Consider the following 17,795-nt stretch of genomic DNA (forward strand, 5'->3'; position numbering starts at 1 on the left):
AATTAGCCAACCCACGGGAAACAGGACACGAGTGTCACAGCACCCTCCTGCCCATGTTCCCCAGCAACTGGTGTACATACGCATACTGCTTATATGATACTGGAGGTAGCATATAGCCATCTGGACTAGTAGACATTCACAGCCTTCTCCTCCAGGCTTCCCATAGGCATCTGGTTGGCCACTGTGGGAACAGAATGCTGGACTAGATCAGCCTTTGATCTGAGCCTGGAAAGCTCTTCTTGTGTTCTTACTTGCAAGACATGCTTCCCCTGCCCAGCAGCAATGCTCTCCTCAGGAACTGGGACTAGGTGGGCGGGGGATGGCAGATTTCTGCAGTTAGTATAAAGGGTCACATGGATGGAGCAGATCACAAGATGCCTAGGAAGTCTGTACAATGGAGCAGGACCACATGGCTCCAACTGGAGGCCTCAAACCACACTGTAAGGAAGGAACAGAGGGCAAGACCAGAGGGAAGGGGAGAAAAGGCACACACCCAAAGCTGGAATGTCCCCCAGAGATAGCGTGTTCTTCTTCCACGGTGTTAGAAAGAGAGAACAGCTGGATCCCTCAACAACTGTAAAAAAAACACTGTAGAAAAGGAGTAAGTAGATGAAAATAGAAGTCCCCACACACACTCAGGCAATTTGTTTTCCTCCAAACTGCTGGGGAACATGGCCTAACTAGAGTCCTCTGTCCTACCCAAAACACAGGGGAGAACCACCCCAAATTGGGTGAAGCAAAATAAAACCGACCGCATTTGTTTTATTTTGGTTATCTGCATACTGTAATATACTGTTCACCACTCAAAGCTTTGGGGATTAGGCAAGCTTTAAAAAACCAAAACTGGAGGAGAGACCATAATATAAACACAGGTTTTTCAATTGTTGCCAGGAATCCTCTGTACCTTCTATGGATCAGCAGCAGCAACAGCATGAAAAAAACTGGTGGCTTCCCCTTTCAATGTAATCTCTTCCCTTGCACTTACCCTATCTGCCCTCATTGCCTCATTCCTCTGCTCCCTCCCCTCTATTCCAGATAGTTGTAATGGTAATTTAAGTCAGAACGAGTGGAGAGGAAGATCATTATTTTCTAAATGAACCAAAATTCTACATGCCTTACTCTTTTGATCCAAACATGTTTCTTCCTACCAAGCAGACAGTATGCAATTGCTAAAAGAAGGTAGGCTTCCATAGACAAAAGAAAGGAATGTCAGTGGACACAAGAAAGGAATGTCAGGAGAGAGTGCTATGGAACATATTCAGACAGATTCTGGTATAACAGTAACAGACAATACTATTTACCTTGTTGATTTCAAACTGTTTTATTGGAACACTGCCATTTAACACATTTTCTCCAATTTGGATTAGCCTCGTCTGGATGTTTTCTACAATTACATCTCGGGATTGATCAGAAAGAATCTGACCAATTATGTAGCTGTAAGAAAGGTTTAGGCACATAAGACAACAAATCTTGAAGAAATTCACAGCTCACATATGGGATGAATATATCCCAATTACTATGCTGAGACCCTGCAAGTGGGAATCAAAATCCTTCAGGTCAGATTACCAGCTGCATTCTCAGCTTGATCCATTGGGTACAGACTGGTAGTAGTAGTTAAGCTGGCCATAGTTCTCAATTCACATGTAGCAGGAAGTTATATTTAAAACATTAAGTGCTTGATCCCATCTTCTTTTGCTGCTTATACAAAGGGAGGATCAAAGCAGCAGGAAAGAGGCTGTGTACAGGTACATGCCACTCGTGAATATCCTGGCTTATTAACCTAGGATTGCAAGCTTAGTGTGACATGCACAACGCAGAAATGTGATTCTTACCTTTCTGTTCTCAGAGCCCACAGAGGGCATTCCTTAACCTCAGGATGGTGCCTCCCTCTGGAGATTGCAGGCAGAGCTAAAAGTTGCTTCTTCAGTGGGAGGAGCTGCCCTACCAACCCAGAACGGACTGGCAGAGCAAGCAATCCTTCAATCCCACACTGCAAACAGACAAAAAACAGAACTATGCCCAGAAGTGGTGTGAAAACAGATATTAAAAGGAGCAATACCTGGTAAACTACCAAGCCTAAGTTGTCACAGTAAACAAGTGGAAGGAATGAACTCAGGAATCCCTATTGACCTCCCCGACATGTGTTTCAGCGGCAGAAGCCATAAGAGCCCCTTCTGCCGAAGACTACACTGGTCCATAGAGTGGGTGGGTGGAATGCCCTCTGTGAGGCTCTGAGAAAAGGAATTCATGGTAAGAAACACATTTCTGTTTTCTCCAGAGCCTCGTGGAGGGTACTCCTTAACCTCAGCAATTAGCAGAGCAGTACATAATTTGGGGGGGGGGGGGGATAGTGACCAGCACCCTAAGCCACCAGGACCATCTGCAGTACCTTATGCCCAAGGGCTGCAGCAGCATAGGCAGCAGCATCGATTTTATAATGCTTGGTAAATGTATGTACAGATACCCAAGCGGCCGCTTTGCAGATGTCAATTATGGGGAAATCCTCTTTAAAAGCTGCAGACGCTGCCCCCCCCCCCCGAGATTGTTTGCTCAACACCTGGTAAGCCACCCCAATGGCTTCCTTCAGCCAACACGAGATTGTGGCCTTTGCCACCTTCTGTCCCCAAACCCTAGACTGGAAGGAGACTAAGAGAGACTCTGATCTCCTAATGGCAACTGTCCTGTCCAAATAAAAACAGAATGCCTGCCTTACAACCCGTCTATGCCAGTTCTTTTCTTGCAAGTGAACCAGCTTGGAACAAAGATAGGACAGCAATCTCTTGAGTCCTGTGAAACAAAGAATTAACCTTTGGGAGGAAAAGAGGTCTGTTCTCCACACCACCTTATCGTCATGGAAAATGCATAACTGTGGATCCACAGACAAGGCCCCCGATTTGTAAACCCTGCAGACCGAAGTAACTGCAACTAAAAACATAGCCTTGAGAGTGAAAAGTTTCAAACAACAAGTTGCCATGGGTTTCAAAGGCTTCCCATAAGTGCTGTGAGCACCCAGTTGAGATGCCATGTGGGAAAATGGCGCATTACTGGAAGATTAATCAGAGACATCCTCTTCTTAACTTCTTAATGTAGGGATGAGATGAGACCCATTGCCATCACATCCCAGCATGCTATTCAGAGCTACCACTTGGCACTTGGGAGAGCAATCCTATGGCCACTAGACACAGTCTAAAGGGCCATACAATTTTTCTGTTTACTGGCTCTGAGTCGTGGACTGCGCTGCAAGCTTGAAGCCAGGAAACTGCACTCCCCACTGCGCTCTTCAACAGAAGAATCACTTTTGTTGAAGATTGCCTGATTTTCTGGATCACCTGGGGTAGGAATGGAAAAGTTGGGAAAGCATATAGGAGACCACCCAGCCATGGACGTTCCAATGCAAGAGTGAAACCTGGAGAGGAAGTTGAGCATTCTCGCTGGTGGCAAACTGATCCACCAAAAGGCTCCCGAACTGGTATGTCACCTGAAGAAACACCTTAGAGTTGAGCTGCCACTCTGACTCTTGTATGGATGTTCTGCTTGTAAGAACTTTAAATGTGTTTCCCCCAAGGCTGGCATCTCTTTTGCCAAACAATTCAGTAATAAAGACTGAGTCCTGCCTTGTTTGTTTTCATATGCCTGGGCTGTGGTATTGATGGTCCTGATCAGTATGTGGGCTCCTGAAACATCTTCAGTGAACTCCCAAAGTGCTAGGTAAAGTGCTTTCAGTTCTAACCAGTTGATGCTCTTTGACTTGTCCCTGTCAAGGTTCCCCTGTTGCCTACTGAATACTCCAATAGCCAAAATCAACACTTAGACAAAAGGGCTGCTCTCCAAGGCTTTAATTCCATTTATGCTAATGAGGCATACAGATGCTAATTGCTTGAGACTCAGAGAAACTACAAAGGAACAGCCATCTAGGGGTTCTAAGGGTTAGGACGTCAGTTGATCTCCATTTGGGAAAAACATGGCAATTCTCTGAACTTAAGGGGTGGGAGGGGAAGATCTCCCCCTCTCCCGAGATGCTTCTGGGCACAGCTGTTAACATCGAGCCAATTGGGCTGAGCGCCAAAGCTCGGCCCCTGCGATCTCTCACTTGTGCCTACGTCTGTGCCTCGCGTCTAAAAGTTCAGGTTGTCCCTCCCTTTCCGCACCTGGTTCACTGTCGCTCCCAGGGATGTGAGACGGGGGGGCTCCCCCTCCAGCTGCGCCTCTGAAGTCAGAGAGTTCCTCCCCCACGAATTGTCTCTCCTCCTCAGAATCAGAGCTGCTTTGGCACTCTATGGGCTCAGATACAACCTTGACAGTCCCTTTCTGATCAGGTCCCTGTACAACCTTGTGATCCAGATGGGCCTCCCAACCAAAGTGGCTGGCATCTGTCATGATGGTCTTCCTCACCAAGAGCTACATGGATTGGGCCCATTCAAGTCTCATTATTCAAGCCACCAGCGAAGTTCCCTCTTGAGTGAGCTTGGTATCTTCACCTCAATGTGTGTTTGGGTGGCCATATGCTCCTGAAGAGAAAGGAGAAGAATCTGCCTCATGTGCAGACTAGCCCAGGGAACTAGTTCTTGGCATGACACTAGCATGCCCAGAAGCTGCACCAGTAGCATTCACAACCTTCATCCTTAACTCCAGCACTAGGGAAACAAACTGCCAGATCTTATGATGTCTTTGCTCCATGAGGGAAATGTTGAGAGCTGCTGTATTCAGGATCACCCTCAGGTGGATCAACTGTTGGGTAGGAGTAAGGTGACTCTTCTCCAGATTAACCATGAGTTCCTGTAGACATTTTAGGGTTGTCTGAATGTCCTGGAGACTCTTCTTTTCTGAGGGCGATCTGATGAGAATATCATCCAGATAGAGATCTTCTACAAAGATATGCCACCAGAGTCACGAGTATCTTTGTAAACACTCTGGACGCTGAGGTCAGCCCGAAGGGAAGGGCCCAATACTGGTAGCGCCTGCTGCTGTAGCAAAACTTAGGAATTTTCAGTGGGTTGCCTGATCGGCACATGCAAGTACGCTTCCAAGAGGTCAATTGATGCTAGGAACTCTACTTCTGAGATCACCTCCACAATGAACTTGAGGGTTTCCATCTTGAAATGTTTCTAAGCTATCTGCTTGTTCAGCCATTTGAAATCCAAAATGGCCCTGATATCCCCATTTTTCTTAGGCACCAAGAAATCATGGAGTAAATCCCACAGTGGATGTCTTTGTCTGGAATAGGCCCTATGGTCCTGATTGATAGGAGATGATCTATAGCCCTCAGGAAATTCAAATGTTTTAAGGATCCTGAGACTAGGAGGACACTACAAACTTGTCCCTCGGTGGGGAAGTCAGCTCCAGGGCATAGCCCTTGGTCACTGTCTCTCTCACCCAGAGATTCGTGATGCCATGCCTGAGTGGCGTGACGCAGGTATCCCCCGATCTTGAGGCCAGTCAGGGCTCTTCTGGCATCAGGCTGACTGGTGTTTCTTTAGGTCTTTGCCTGATGAATAGACTGAGGATCCAGTGGTGTTCCAAATCCTGCATCTGGATTTGGATTCCCCTGCTGGGCGAGCTCTGGGGGAGAACTTGTTCCAAAAGGAAAAAGATTGTTCATTCCATCTGTCTTCCACCTTTGTGGTAGGGAGGGCTTTATTTTTGTCCTTGGTTTTGACCAACATCTCCTCCAAGGGACCATCAAACAGGTTGGCACCCTCAAAGATGGAAATTGGCAGGCGGGACTGAGAGCCTGGATCGACATCCCAGATGCGCAGCCAGATGTTTCTCCTGGTGAGGGTGTTTAGCCAGGGTGGGGTGAGAAACTTTCCTAAAGCTATGTTTTATTGGTTTTGGAGTAAATACTCATCTGCTAGGTCTTCTGCCCACTTGAAGAGTGGCTCTTGGAAAGAATGAGTCAGTGATGGAAGCTCTGAAGGCCATAGATGATACTTCAAAATTCTTACATAAAGCTGTATCCTTATTGCACTGATCCCTAGGGCCAGTTTCCCTGTCCACCAGGATAACTGCCAAGGAAGAAAGAGCAGCCACAGGGGCATCAACGACTGGAACTTTTAGAAATTCTGTAGTCCTGCTTGGGAGGGTATAAAGTTTGTTGACTAGCCAGGAGACAAATTTTGTCTGGGCTGGAATGGCCCACTCTGATTTCCAGTCTTTACGGAAAGTGTTGGGAAAGGGAACAGAGATTGGGGCAGCCGGGTCTTGGAGAAAGGCAACTTTGTCCCCATCTTGGGCCTGATCACTAGCTGCCTTGTCAGGTTTGTGGGCTTTCCCACTAGCTGAAGTTTGCAGGAAGCCTTAACTAGTAAAATAGGGGAAAGTTTAGGCTGAAGGAGTTGGCCTTGGCAGGCCCAGGACTCTCACTCCTCTGAGAGTTTACCAGTTTCCTTTTCACTAGCCTCACAGGGGAAGTCAATCCCCAGCAAGGATCTCTTTGACTTTGGGCAAGAGGGCCTGACTGCATGCTGTCTCTTTTTTTCCCTTTATACATGTCTCTTCTTGAAATGAAAAAGCTGGGTGAAGCGAGGGGACTTGCAGAGTGCCTGGAATGAGAAGCTGAGGAAGGAGACCCTTCCAAGGAGCAAGAAGATCGAGAAGAGGAACTGTCTCTACTTCTATGGCACTTTCTGAGCTTGTGCTTAGACAGGCCCCTGGGTTTGCCTTCCTTTTTGCTCTTCTCAACCTTATTCTTTTTGTGGACAGAGCAGGCAGAGGAACAGGAACACTTCCGCAAAGTGTTGCTCCCCACCACCTGGGATTGGTAAGGCCTGGTTAATTTGCTGCGTTAGGAGGCCCTGGACCCAGGAGGTGAACTGTGCTGGGCACCTTCCCCAGGAAGGTCAGGGATTTGGAAGACGGAAACAGCATTCATCCCTTCCTGCGTTTGGCAGGCATCCCTGTTTGGTGCTGAGAAACTGGAATCTTTGGTAGGCCCCATTGCATCCTCTAGACCATCGAAGGCCTCTGAGCTGCTGAGGGCCATTTCGCTTGTTCCTGCCATTGTCAGTGGGAGGAAAGAAATTTGTCTGCCTTCCACCTACCTTGTGTGAGGAAAGGAGGCAGAAGATCTGTGAGATGTAGCTGGCTGGTGGACACTGGAAAAAAAAACACTACCTTAGGCCTCAGCTGGTACGCTGGGCCTGGCAATGGACGAAAGAAGCATCCACAGCTTTTCCAGAGGTGGTGCAGCCCAATCTGCTGGCTGCCAATGCTGCCTGTCTGTCCCAGTCTCCACTGGTATGCCAGAGCCAGGGGGAAAGTCAGAGAGGGTGCCGTGCGGTCTGAGAAAGCAACTCCCTTTTAGTAGAAGCCCCACCCCACCCTGTGTAGTGAACAACCCCCCATGGTCCCTGCTAGGATGTGTCAGGTGAGGGGGGAGGGGAAGAAAGAAGAGAGAAACGAGAAAGGAAAAAACTCTAAGAAAAGCAACTAGAGCTGGGCCTTTAAGAGCTCCAGATCAATTCAACGGTTTAGCTCAGGAGGCAAAGCTGGTCTGGGAGGGTAGGGTGGCTCCTCCCACTGAAGAAGCAACTTTTGGCTCTGCCTACAAGTTCCAGAGGGAGGCGTCATCTCGAGGTTAAGCAATGCCCTTTGTGAGGCTCTGAAGGATGGGCTTATTGTGTGCTTAGAATTACAGTCGGGGTGGGGGGAGAGATTGCTTGCTTATGATATACCATACTGACACTGACAACACTGTGTAAACAATAAAGGGTAACTTACTTTCCAGTTTCTTTCGCAAGATCACACCAATCTCTTCGCACTATGTCCAGTCCTTTCAATTCTTGCTTGGTAGTGTATTTTCCATCTTTGGTTGGCTCCACAACCAAAGCAGCGTATTTCTTCTTTTTTAACAGTAAAAGGGACTTAAAGACTCCGTCAATATCAATCTCCAACAACTTGTACAGCTTGTTCACTTCACTTTTAATCTGCAAATATACCACCAATGAAACAAAAAACATCCCTTTTATCACTGGAAATAGGGTTTGCAAAAATAAGGAGATAAGGGGGGGGGGGCAGGCCTGGGGAGGGGGAGCTGTCATTTGCTATGTCACTACAAAAACAGTTTATGGTGCACAGTAAATATATTCCACAGAAATAACAAACCACATATCTCACGGAGCTTCAAGCATGCTTAGGCTATGTTCACATGCTCCTTTCCTTCATGCACAGACTTAGTGTGTGCAGGAAAAGAACCCAGATGGTGCTTGGAGGATCTCCATGCTTCTCTTTGCACAGAGAAATGTAAAACTGGGTGGGGATGACATCAGGGGCCTGGCCTAGGAACTGACATGAAACAGCCTCTCCAGTGCGTCTGCGGGGCAATCTGGTTCTGTAAGGGAAATAGCAGATATTGAAGGGGCCCAGGACACCACAATTTGGCAAGAGGCCATCATGCTTAGGAAATCGGCAAACAATATGAGCTGTGCCACCCTCAATAAGGCAATTATCATAGAATCATAGGGTTGGAAGGGGCCTACCATCGAGTCCAATCCCCTGCTCAGTGCAGGAAGCCTGATTCTCAAGCAGTCTCCCATCCAAGTACTAACCACGGCTGACCCTGCTTAGCTTCCGAGATCAGACAAGATCAGGCGCATCCAGTGAGGCAAGGTGACGGATCTCGAGTCATCTCTACTCTGATGGGTACATTTTAGAAATCATTTTGGGGGGAGTAAAGACTGGGTAACAATATATAAATACTTTGTCTTAAATTCTGAAAGAAAATATTTTACAATCCAAAGCAGTTCAGTTTTTCCAATTTTTCAGAAAAAAACAAAAACAGTCCTCAGGAAGAAACACAAGGAAGACGTTTTTTCCCCTAATTTTCCCAGGTTTTTTCTGGTCCTTCACATCTCCAGTCTGAAGAGTAGCTTCTAGATAGGGACCTAAACTGCTCTTTGGTTTGTGCCCATTTCTGCCTCTAGTAGCATGCGTCCCTTTCTTCTAGGAGAGTGATCTACTCCACGCTCCTAAAGGATGGAGAGTTCATAGTACTAACCCCTTCTATTGGCCATGCACCTGGTTCTGGCACCAAAAAAACCCTGCTGCAAGACTTGTGACTCAAGCCCATACACCAACAGGATGCTGATCTTGGCCTCCTCCTAACCAAGCACTGGCAACGTTGCCATCCCGGATCCCCCTAGGTGCTTGGGAAGATGGAGCTGCTGCAGCAGTGTTAGGAACACAGGAAGCAACTTTATACCAAGTCAGACCACTAGTCCACCTAGTTCACATCTGCTGTGCTCACTAGGCAGCACTGGTCTGGGAGAGCAGGGTGGCTCCTTTTCTCTGATCAAGTGTAAAGCCTACTGATCCAGGCATGAAGTGCCATCTCGATGTCATGAAATACCCCCCACAAGAGCTACAAGAGATTCTTTTTTTAATTAAACAAAAACATGTTTACCAAATTTAAATGGTAATACAAAATATAAATACAGAATGTAAGATACAACATTACCGTATCACACAGAACCTTTACCAATCTGAAGCAATCGATCATGACCTGGTTCGGATGACATGACAGCTCATCTTGGGTTGATTAACCCTTGGGGCATCACAGCACATGCCGTCCACCATTATGAATATGCAAGCCCTGGGTGGGGGTTGTCGTGGTTTGTTGTGTCATACAAACCCAGGTGGCAGGGGTTATTCGAGGGGGAAACAACCCTCAAATAACTCATAGCCTGTTTTAGGATTACGTGAGGATTGTAAAACTTCAAATAAGCTCTGCCAGCCAGTTTTGGACAATATGACAAGCCACGGCAACACTTGGCTAGGGCTTTCATAATGGCAGCAGGCACACACCACAACTCCTCACGGGTAAATTTACCCATGATGGGCCATTGTGTCGTGTGAACTGGGCCCATGTCATGTAGAGGTATTCACTAGTTCAGAAGGCCTGCCTCTTTCAGCTAGAGAGAGGGAACTATTCACCAGAAGAATTGTGTATCACCTCTTAACAGAACGTTCTACATATTAAAACATTTAGCTAGCCTTTCTGTTATCAAAGCATTGTAAGATGTACTTGTAAGATCTAGAATGCTGCCACATTACGAAGTTATTGAGCAAATTATGACGTGTGCAGCTTAGATAAACCTTCTCTTCCAAATCATAAGTTAATAAAGACATCCTTCTGGAAAGCAATTTGAGGCCAAGCTTCAGAAGCTCAAATTGGGATGCAATAGCAACTCCCCTTTTAAAAATAAAGGAAGGATAGACAAAGGAAACTGTGGCCGCATTTGGATGTCACTTCAAGCCACGGCAGCTTATAAACTATTCACAGTACTTTATAATCCAGTGTGCCTGTCACACAACTGGGCAAATAAGTTACTGTGCATAGCTTATTTTCCTCCCCTCGCCCCTCCCTACCCTTCAGTCCTCCAGCCCGCATCCCAAGGGACCTGGCAGCAGACCCGATTTGTCTCTGCGCTGCTTTTGAGAGCTAACAAAAATAACAGCTCTCAAAAGCAAGGCAGAGAGAGGGATCCCTACCAGGAGCTGGGAAAGCGCCCCGTTTCTTCTGAGGAAGTGAGGGTGCCATGCAGGAGAGGGGCGGGAGGGGCGCAGCAATTCTTTTAATGTCTTTATTCCATTCTTGCACAAGAAAGGAAGACAATAAAAAATATTGAAAGCAGGGGGCCGTGGTGGAGTGGGCTTGGGGGGCACCCAAAGGGTCCCTACCATCAGGGCATGCTCTCCTCCATCACCACACACCATCTTCTCCCAAAAAAAGGCATTTCCCCACTGCCCAGCTGAAAGATCCCTCACAAGGCTTGCACTTTAAAAGACAAGCTGTGAATAGGGGTCTTTCAGTCGGATGGTGGGGAAATGCCCCTTTGGGGAGAAGGCAGTGTGTGGCAGTGGGGGACAGTATGTCCCAGTGGTAGGGAACCCCTCTGTGTGTCCCCCAGCCACAGCAGGATGTGACACTCGATGGAGAACTGGGTCTTTTAAAGCAAGGTGGAGGTGATCTTTTGTGTTTCAAACCTCAAGCCGCGAAAGATCACCTCTGCCCTGCTTTGTAAGAACTGGTTCCCAGTTGGGTGCCACACTGCACGGTGGTTGGGGGGGACACAGAGGGGTTCCCCAACACTGGGGCATGCTTGCCCTCTCCATACCACCTCCCCACAAAAGAAGATTTTTCCCAGCCCAGCTGAAAGATCCCACATGCAGCTTGCCTTTTAAAACACAAGCCGCCAAAGGGAACCTTTACCTGGGCTGGCAAGAAATGTTTTTTTTGCAGGTAGGGAAATCCACCCCGGTGCCAAGGACTGGCTTGCCCCACAGTCCTTCGTGGGGGGCAGATTTCACCCCCCACCCCAATTTCCGCTTTTTTGTTATTCTTGAAACCCCTTTTGTGCAAGAAGGGGTTCCAAGAACAACAACAGAAGTGGAAAATGGAGGAGTTAGGGGAACAAAATCTACCCCCTCGCCAAGGGCTGTGGGGGCAACACAGTCCTTGGGGGGGGGGATTTCAGCCACCCTCCCGATGTTTGCCAGGAGGGCTTTGAAAATCTAATGGAAGTGAATGGAGCAACAAGCTCCATTGGCTTGCCACAGATTTTCAAGGTGGCCCTCGTGAAAATCAGTGGTAGTGGTGGGAATCTCAGGATAGATGAAAGGAAGTACTTCTTCACACAACGCATAGTTAAACTATGGAATTTGCTACCATGGGATGTAGTGATGGACACCAATTTGGACGGCTTTAAAAGGGGGTTGGACAAATTCCTGGAGGAAAAGGCTATCAATGGCTACTAGTCCTGATGGCTATGTGCTACCTCCAGTACCACAGGCAGTGAGCCTATGTACACCAGTTGTTGGGGAACAAGGGTGGGAGGGTGCTGTTGTACTCGTGCTTGTGGGTTCCCAGTCGACACCTGGTTGACCACTGTGTGAATAGAATGCTGGACTCAATGGACCCTTGGTCTGATCCAGCATGGCTCTTATGTTCTTATTGCTCCATTCACTTACATTAGTTTTTCAAAGTTCTCCTGGCTTAAATCCGGGGTGGGGTGGGGCAAATCCAACCCCCCTCTGAGAAGGGGGCATGGTCAGCGGCTTGGGCACTATCAGGAATGGTGATCGCAGCCCCACTGGGCAAGAGTAGCAGGGGTTTCTGCCACTCTTGCCAAGCAGCTTGCTGGTCAATGCCCTTTAATCATGGTGGAGCGCCAGACGACACGATAGCACACAATGGGTTAAATAACACTTACTGCAGGCTGTGGTTTATCAGAATAGCTTATTTCAGCCAAATAAGCCATCGTGGATTTAAAAATGCTCGACAGACGACACAATAACCAACTATGGGTTAAATAAGCCACTATGGCTTATTTAACCCATTATGGGTTATCGTGTGGTCTGAACCCAGTCTGTTAGTAGCAGACAGAAGATGGTCTAGATCAGTGGTCCCCAACCTTTTTGGCACCAGAGACCGGTCTCGTGGAAGACAATTTTTCCACGGACCGGGGTGGTGGTGGTTTCGCTGGCCGACTTCCAGCCGCTGGGACACAAATGGCGTCCGCGTAGCGGCCGCCATTTGCATCCCTATTCTTTGCAGTAATAGGCTACATAAAGATTTACATAACGTATTACTTGAAGAACTGGGACACAAATGGCATCCACTATGCGGATGCCATTTGCGTCCCAGTGGCCAGAAGTCCACCAGTGGCCGGAGCCGGCCGGCAGCTCTGCGGACTTGCCGCAGAGTGGAGCCAGCCAGGGCCGGCAAGGATGGGGGGGGGGGGGGACGGATCGCCTCCCCACCCCTGCTGACCCAAGGTAAGGGGGTTTTGCACACCCCTACTGCGGCCCGGTTCCTAACAGGCCACGGACTGGTACCGGTCCACAGCCCGGGGGTTGGGGATCCCTGCTCTAGATAACATGACAATTTGAGAAACACTGGCATATATCCTAATACAATATAGGCTAAGGAAGAAGCGTTTTCATTTTGAAAAAAATGATAATGGCTGACAAATACAAAGTTTGTGGATGGTCACCATTCACTAATTGTACTGGTTCTTAGAAATATAAGTCTGTAACACAAAACTGTATTACAGCTACAACAAAATTTTAAAATGATTTTACCTTGTTTCCCAGTTTGAAGACCTCTTCTAAGTTGGTAATGTTTGTGTTTATCATAATGGAGTCTGTATCACCATAAATCACTTCCAAATTCATCTAGGGAGGGGAGAGGGGGAAATTACACAGATTATAGACTAGTACTTGCATACTGAAATCAGACTGTCTTATCAAAAATCTGAAATAACATTTTTGACCAAAAAAGCCCATAGAAAGTTATAATAGAAAGAAGATATACATACTAAGAGTGAAGTCATTCTTCAAGTGCCTATCCTTATAAACTACACTACCCATGCACAAAAGGGAGGTGTCAACAGATTAAGCAGGAGGTTGGACTCGATGGTCTTCTAGGCCCCTTCCAACCCTACTATTCTATGATTCTATGACCTAGGGAAATCTCCAGGTTTGCAGAAATACTGGGGGGTGGGGGGGGGATGTTAAATCTGAATTGGCAAACTATGGTTTATGCTTGTACTCCAAACAATCCTGCAGGGCAAGTGCAAACCACAGCTTGCTACAAACCAAGCACTAACTAATTACATAGAGTTTACAAAGGGAGGACGGTGTGTACAAACACAGAGTTCATCCCACAGTGCCAAAGCATGGTTTGATGTTACATGTGAACCAACCCAATGTTGCAAGATTATCCATATTCTGAAACCACTGGCACCAGTAATCAAGTGGAAGAAGCTTATGTGATTTTGTAGAACAGTGTTGGATCCCAAAAATGCACTTCCTCATATGAAAGTAACCTTGTTTTACACCTCACACTAGAGCACTGCATGAGAAAAGTGAACTTACATAGAAAGGAGTTTCCTACTTGCACAAGTTCTTGTGCGAGCAGAAACACAGGAACTGCTATTTATCCTCCTTTTCTAGCACTGCACAAGATTTTGAATGCTTGTGTAAGTGTTTGCAGAACACCCTAAAGTTATTTTCCTTCTTCTCAGTTTGTTTGAATCAATCCACAGAAAACAATTATACTCCACGACTGTTAAAGAATAAGGGCTGCTGGAAAAAAAGGCATTCCCAAGGAATACATTAGAACACACAGTTACTGGCCTTTGACTAAACTCTAATTAGCACTGTTACTAATTTTCCCTAAAACACTCAAACATAGACTTCAAGCAGGGATTAGATCACATCTGCTTTACCAAAGGGTGGGGGAGCTATAATCCATTAGCAAGGATTAAGTTTGTAAACTAGGCATCCTGAGAAGTGATTTCAATTCTGTTTGGGTTACAATTGTCCTAAAATAAAAATTAATAAATAAATCACTAGAAGTGTTATTTAAAGATCACTGTATAATGAAGATGTTCATTATTACCTTCTGCACCATCTCCTTAGTATGCATCAAAATCTGGGGAGAAAAAGTATGGATTCCAATGAGATCACATTACAAGTTACTATATGCAAAATAAGAGTATCAGGGGAAAAGTTTTAGATTTCCAGATTTACAAAAAAAAGTGATACAGCAACCTATCCATGTTTGACCCTGGCATTATAACACTATCTTTCTCAGAAGATTACAAGCTAGAAAAATACAAAACACAACACTCACTCACATAATACATCACCGATGTCTTCCAGGTGCCTAAAAGAATCAGTGCATCCAAAGAGGGTTGGTAATAACATGCCATTCTATTTAAACATAGTTTTCAGTAACAGACTTTTCCTTACACCTGGACATGTTCTATCCAAATCATTTAATGTGAAAGACATACCAGAGTTTCCAGAAACCACAGCACTGTTGGTATGAGGAGCTGCACCATACAGTCTTTCCATGCAGCCCAGGGCTATCACATTATCACAGAAACACAGGAAGCAGAAAAGCTAGAGTAGTTCCATGTTGCAAACATGATGTAAGAACCCCCCATAAAGAGGATATTGAACTCACATACCCATCACTGCTTGTACCAACAAAACCTCTTTTTGCAGGCTTCCTCCCTGTAGCTGACTATATAGTTCAACCATTGTGGAATCCCTTTCCTGATGTCCCCACCAGGATGGAAAGGCCTTCCGGGGATGTCATATTAGTTATTAATACCTTCCTAGAAGCCAACAGAGTAGGCAGGAGTATTTACAAATACCCTGCAGTCATAACAGTAGTTACCATTTTTTAGAGCTGTACAACTGGAAAGAACAGAAAAGTGATGGTAAAAGCTAAAACAGACAAATCATTCTCCGGGAACAGAGGCTGCCTCAAACAGAGGATACCACTCAACCTTGTCTATCTAGGGGTCAGAAGGTTTGTGAAATACATAAACTTAAAGCTGAAACATCTACCTTTAAACAGCAGCATATTTTGACTAGCTTTGTTAATCATACTTCCCCCTCCCCGCCCCCACCCCAACACAGAAAATAAGGAGAAATAGCTTATACTTTTTAGAAAAATAATATCAAATATTAAGTGCAGATAAAGAGATTATATACCTTTTTATCCCAAACCTCTCCCTCCCCCTAGCAATTCATATGATTTTTAAAAAATATTATTATTTATAGTCCCCTGAAAAGTAACTGGCAAGACATTTCTGATCGAGCTAGTCCTCTTAAAGAAATGAATGATTCACTACAGATAATATTTTCAATTGTTCCTAAGGGCAGTAGCAAACATAGGTAATTACAAGGTCACAAGACAAGTAAAGATAATCTAGTGACAGACGTAATATTAATATTATCTATTCTGATAGAGAATCACCTCTAAGTGCTAACAGTTAGGGAATAGGTTATAAAGGCAAGCTAAATTCATTAATAAATCAGTTGGCAGTTATCATATTTCACAGAAACACCTGCATATTTATCTTCTCATTACCAAATGGATGATAGAATTTTTTTTTCAAGCACATTTCAAAAATCTGCCAACTTCAAGTGTAAAAAAAATAAACTTTGCAGTTAATTTTTCCCTTAACAAAGTACAGCTGTTGAGAATAATTGTTCAAGATCTTACCCTGTAATGTCAACTGCAGCAGAACAAAGAGTATTTAATTAGCAAATCTATCCAGTAATTCAACACCTATTATATAAAATGCCTTTGTGATTTTATTCAGGATAATTTGCTAAGAGGGTTATTACTGACATTCAGATGAAATTCAAAAGTCCTACGCAAGTAGAGTCATAATAGCAGTAATGATCCCCCCAATCAGGAGATCCTGTGTCACACAAGGCTCTTTTGCTATGCAGCAACTGATTTCCTGACTTCTTAATTCCTGGGCTCAGCCCAGTGAGAGCCCTTCATGCCAATATTTCAGTCAGCAATACATGTTTAATGGGAATCTATTAAAATACCTAGAACAAAAGTGACTTTTTGTTAAGAATGACAGCACTGCGATCATATCAATCATTAGAACTGTGCAATGAAATGATGGAGTTTTATGATGAGGTTGGGAAAAAGAAAGGGATAGAATTTAAAAAAATGTTCCTTTTTGTTTTCTGTGATGAATATTTTGTGTTTCATTTGAATTCACCTGTTTCTCACTGCAAAATAATTTAGAGCAGTACAACAAACTGCATTTGCTTCATCATGCTTCATTCTTCTGTAATCCATCATGCTGAAAATATACACAGAAGTCACTATATCATAAATTGCACTTATTAAATTTTACCACAGTTCTTAATCTAAAAATGACAAATCCAGAATGTGTATGAATATTGTTGAATACCTGCACATACAGGTACCTTAGGATCACTGCCAATTCTGAAAGGTATATAATATTCAAAGTAGCATGGCAATTGTGAATGAACCTTCTATCTAGAAAAGACTTAGTGCTGCTTCATACATTACAGATTTAGCAGGTGCATATCATGCATCCACAGTACACAAAACAGATAATATGCTTATATTTAAATCACATTCACACAATGGGTATCTAGATTCAACTGTAGCTCCCTATGGAGCTTCACATAGAGAAGTCAGGATAGCTAAAAATCAACTGTTAATGTTTAAGTAAAATACCAATTCGTTTAAGGCAGATTTTAAATATTTTAATTATAAGTTCCTTATTTTAACAAACTTGGTATTCAATGAAATCAATTATTTTAAAACCAAGTTTACACATAATCCCTTAGAACTAGATCAAAGACCATCTCTTGAACACAATGACCACTGCCTAGCAAAGACCAAAATATGCTTTGGGACACTGCACTGGAATGCATGAGGAATTAGAAGCTGCTTCTCTATAAAAATGTATTGGGCAGGGCGGATATTGACCTTTTCTGGTGAAGTACCATAAAATATGGCAGAACAGGAACTGTATTATTATTATTATTATTATTGACTTGACACTTGCAGTGAAGAACTGGCAAATCATCATCATGAGCACTGGAATCCAGCCCTTGCCTTCGGAAGACATAAGCCAGTATCTCACCAGGATTATCACTGAACTCACATGGATAATCCTGTCCTTCTATATCATGGCCTCTAAACAAACTACAAAGCTCAGGCAATTCATGATGCACTGAACAGTCAACATGAACAATTATCTTCTCACTCAAGGGAAAAAGCACCAACTTGTCTTATAACTACACGCCTTTGCTTCCAGAGAGTTCTATGCAATTATTCTCAGGTATAGAAAAAGAAATCCATTTGTTTCACAAATCATGCTTCCCCATATCTAAACCACCATACTTATAGCAGACACCACACATCACATCTCCACCACTCTGAGCCCTGCCCCTCTATTGCATACTATGCATGCCATACCCAGCACTCACGGGGACCAAGT

The 17,795-nt window shown here is 44.8% G+C and overlaps 1 protein-coding gene across 10 annotated transcripts in view; it reads right to left on the minus strand.

Moving 5' to 3' along the window:
• Positions 1-17,795, minus strand: part of POLA1 (DNA polymerase alpha 1, catalytic subunit) — a 312,738-nt gene that overhangs the window by 198,652 nt on the left and 96,291 nt on the right. For all 10 annotated transcript variants that reach the window (XR_014789154.1, XR_014789153.1, XM_084843986.1 and 7 more), the window contains 4 exons: positions 14,402-14,434; positions 13,081-13,173; positions 7,720-7,925; positions 1,302-1,434 (listed from right to left, as the gene is read on the minus strand). Coding sequence is in view for 8 of the 10 variants with exons in the window: in XM_084843986.1 (XP_084700112.1) it covers positions 1,302-1,434; positions 7,720-7,925; positions 13,081-13,173; positions 14,402-14,434 (465 nt within the window). In the remaining 2 variants the exon portion in view is untranslated. The remainder of the gene's footprint in view (positions 1-1,301; positions 1,435-7,719; positions 7,926-13,080; positions 13,174-14,401; positions 14,435-17,795) is intronic.

The sequence above is a fragment of the Heloderma suspectum genome, chromosome 3 (genome assembly GCF_057233095.1).
Source record: "Heloderma suspectum isolate Gila_16-S chromosome 3, 16-S_ref, whole genome shotgun sequence".
NCBI classification, from domain to species: Eukaryota; Metazoa; Chordata; class Lepidosauria; order Squamata; family Helodermatidae; genus Heloderma; species Heloderma suspectum.